This window comes from Chrysochloris asiatica, unplaced genomic scaffold (genome assembly GCF_000296735.1).
Source record: "Chrysochloris asiatica unplaced genomic scaffold, ChrAsi1.0 scaffold00125, whole genome shotgun sequence".
NCBI lineage: Eukaryota > Metazoa > Chordata > Mammalia > Afrosoricida > Chrysochloridae > Chrysochloris > Chrysochloris asiatica.
Window position 1 is genome coordinate 1,986,296 of NW_006408643.1, and position 3,671 is coordinate 1,989,966.

General features: G+C 50.3%; 1 protein-coding gene across 1 annotated transcript in view; it reads right to left on the bottom strand.

The window, feature by feature from the left end:
* VAV1 (vav 1 guanine nucleotide exchange factor) overlaps positions 1-3,671 on the bottom strand; it is a 101,171-nt gene that overhangs the window by 45,501 nt on the left and 51,999 nt on the right. Inside the window, exons 10-14 of the mRNA XM_006869009.1 lie at positions 3,315-3,410; positions 3,098-3,166; positions 1,970-2,056; positions 1,782-1,867; positions 1,194-1,326 (exon numbers count right to left, since the gene is read on the bottom strand). Coding sequence (XP_006869071.1) covers positions 1,194-1,326; positions 1,782-1,867; positions 1,970-2,056; positions 3,098-3,166; positions 3,315-3,410 — 471 coding nt within the window. The remainder of the gene's footprint in view (positions 1-1,193; positions 1,327-1,781; positions 1,868-1,969; positions 2,057-3,097; positions 3,167-3,314; positions 3,411-3,671) is intronic.

Below are 3,671 nucleotides of genomic sequence, written 5' to 3' on the forward strand. Positions count from 1 at the left end.
CAGCAATTGTGAGGTTGGCCCAGGACTGGGCAGTGTTTCGTTCTGTTGTACATAAGGTCACTATGAATTGGTACCAACTCGATGGCATCTAACAACAACAGAGGGCAGACACATAGTAACATGGGTGACAGAAAGGAGATATACATCAAGAAGGGGGTTAGCAAAGGAAAGATGAAGATAGCAGGAGACACAGGGAGAGATGCAACAGCTAAAATGAATAAAAGCAAATACTCTTAAGTGTTACCATGAAATGAAGCAAAGCATATGATTTGTTAAGTGTAAAATCTACCATCTGCTCTACAAAACTTCACTCAATTTACAATAAAAAAGTTGGGGTTAAAAGAGAGAAATCAAACTGCTAAAAAATAAACAAATAAAATCTCCTGACGTTCTGGCGTGGCACTGTAGGATAAGCATTAGACTGCTAACCGCAAGGTCAGTGGTTCAAACCACCCACCAGCCACTCCTGGGAAACCCTATACAGGATCACTATGAGTCTGTACAGACTTGACGGCACTTAACAACAACAAAGTGTTCAAGAGTAAAGATAGCTTGAGGACTAAGGTGTGCCTGACCCAAGCCATGGTATTTTCAATCGCTAAATATATATGTGAAAACTGTACAGTGGAGAAGGCAGACTGAAGAATTGAGCGTTGGTGAGGAAAATTGACTATATCAGAAATATACCAGAAGAACAAACAAATTTGTGTTGGAAAAAGTATAACCAGAATGCTCCTTAGAAGCAAGAGTGGAGAGACCGGTCATCAGACGGCACCAGTCCCTAAGGGAGGGCATCATGCTTAATAACATAGAGGGTAAGCGAAAAAGAAGACCCTCAATGACACAAACGGATGCTTTCTAGCATAACAGCAATTGTGAGAATCGCGCAGAACCCGACAATGATTCTGTTGTATCTCGGGTTGTACATAGATTTGGAACCGACTCCTTGGCACCTTACACCACCCTTCTCATCGTTTCGATTCTGACGCCTAGCAACAGAATTACATGGATTACAGAGTAGAACTTTCCCATTGGGTTTTCTTGATTGTCATCTTTACAGGAGTCGCCCTGGTGGTGCAACAGTTAAGCGCTCGTACGCACATGTGCACACACACATATAGATATTCCAATAGCATGGTGAAGAGCCCCAATGTGCTCTGGACGAAGCCCCAGTTCTGTCCTTGGAGTCCCACCTTCTTGTTGTCCCGATCTCCGGAAGAGTCGTCTCGAACCTGGAAGTTGTGCAAGTTCACAAAGTCTTTGAAGTCGTAGGAGTCACCACGGCGCTTACAGATGAGCAGGGCTTTGTCAAGCAGGAAGGCATACCTAGGAGTGACAAGGTGGGGACTCTTGTCCATCCGGTACCTCCCACCTGACCCCACTTTCCTGACTTCAGCTTGAATAAGTCTCCTCTTTCACCGCCAGTTTGGCCCCACCCACACGATTTGTGTTGGTCCCACCCACATGTCAGTCCTTGCCCTGCCTTGTCTATCCATTTAAGCTCTACCCCTTGCATCCACAGATTTGTGTTGGCCACGCCTTCTTATCGAACTTGGCCCCACCCACAGTTCATGCTGGCCCTGCCCTCCCTGTCCATCTAGGCTCCACCCGCTGATTTAGTGGCCCCACCAATGTGTCTATCTTGGAATGTGGCCTTGCCCCCATCCAGGCTCCGCCCACTTGCCCCATCTTGGCCACACCTGTCAATCCTTGCTGGCCCTCGCCTGTCAATCTCTCTTAGCACCACCCATCTGTCTATTTATAAGTCTGGCCCCGCCCACCTGTCCATCTTGGAGCGCCGCTCTGATGACGTAATCTTGAGCTCCCCGTCGATCTTGGGTCTGCCATAGTGGGCCAGAGACTGGCCCTGCACAGCAGACAGAGAGTCTGTCAAGGGTCCACCACGCGAGGGGCCCAAACAACCGCCTCCCCCATGGACACACCCCTGGCCCAGGCCCCAGCCCCTCACCAGGTTCTCTATGGACAGCTGGAAGTTGGTGATCTGCTTTAGCGTCTCATTGTCTCGCTTTACTTCATTTACGCACTGCGCCAGGTCCTGGGAGCGAAGTAGTAGGTGAGTGTGGACCCCGCACGGTCCAATCCCCTACTTGGCCTGGGCAGGGGCTTCAGTGACAGGGGATCCACAACATGTCACTATACTGTATGGAAACCCTCAAGGGCTATGCTGCAAACCACGGTCCTAGGGAATTGTCCATGTGTGGTGGAGAGGAGGGGTTGGCTGCCTTGAGGATGTGTCAAGTGTGTGTTGTTGATGTTAACTGTTGTCCAGTTAGCCCTCAAACCCCCTGCACAACTTAACAAAACACTGCCATCCCCATCATCGGTGAGGACTGGACTGCTGTTACCAGTTTCCATTGGCTGACTTTCAGAAGTTGATCACCAGGCATTTCTTCCTAGTCTGGCTTAGTCTGAAGGCTCTGCTGAACCCTGTTCAGCGTCCTCACAACACAAGCCCCCACCCCAGGTGGTGGCTGAGAACTAAAGCCAGTTGCCAGTATGAGAGGCAAGAATGCTACCACTGATCCACTGCCCCCATGAAGGTGTGTATTGCTATTGTTAGGTGCCATCGATTCGATTTTCAACTCATGGAGACCCCATGTGACAGAATAGATCTGATCCACAGGGTTTTCTAGGCTGGCATCTTTATGGAAGCTGATCAGAAGGTCTTTCTCCCAAGGAGCCATTAGGTGGATTTGAACTGCCAACCTTTCCACTATCTGCCAAGTGCTCAACTCTTTGTGCCACCAAGGGCCTCAGGGATTCCGACATAAGTGTTGCCTGTTGCTATTGAATCAATCTGGATTCATAGCGACCCCACGTGACAGACAGTGTTTAATTTTCCAGGCCGTCATCTTTACAGGTGTGGATTGCCAGATCTTTCTTTGGAGTAGCTGCTGCATGGGTTTGAACCACCAACCTTTTGGTTAACAGCTGAAAGCAGGGCTCCTTGAAGGTGTGTGGGCCCCCTGAAACTCTGGGCTCACCTGGCGTCTGTATTCGTACCTGGGGGTGACGGTCACCCCACCACTTTCAGAAGATTCTGAGCATCATCTGTCAGTTCCTTCTAACCACTCACCCGCATGGCATCCAGGGCCAACCGCAAATTCTCCTTCTCCATCGAGTCCTGTGTGTGTCTCACTAGCTCCTGTGGGACCCAGGAGTCAGATGTCACCTGAGCAGCCCCCTGCTGACACCCCCCCCAACATGTTTTTCCTCTACTTCCCCCTCCCTGGAGGCAGGAATGACCCAAACACCATCCCAGCCATGCCCCCACCCAGACCCGTGAACCACACCTGGAGAAGTAGGTGGTACTTCAGTACCCGCTGCATGGGCACCATCAGCAGGTCCCGCAAGGTGAACCTCCCGTTGTTTGCTCGCTTAGAACATTCCTGCAGGGAGATGTTGGAATGAGACATAGAATGGGGTGAGGCTGGAGGCAGGTGTTCTGGCTGAGCTGGTAGTGGGGAGGTACGCAGACAGACCCCAAAGCTATAGAGATTCTTCCTAGAGTCCAAGTGCCACATCTCTCCACAAGAAATAAGTAAAGAAATCTTTACAGCAAGGATCATTCCCACCCCTTTGGTACACAGGGTAGACAAGGATGAGCAACTTGGACATTGGCTACCCAAAGGGGCGGGTGGGGGGGCGGC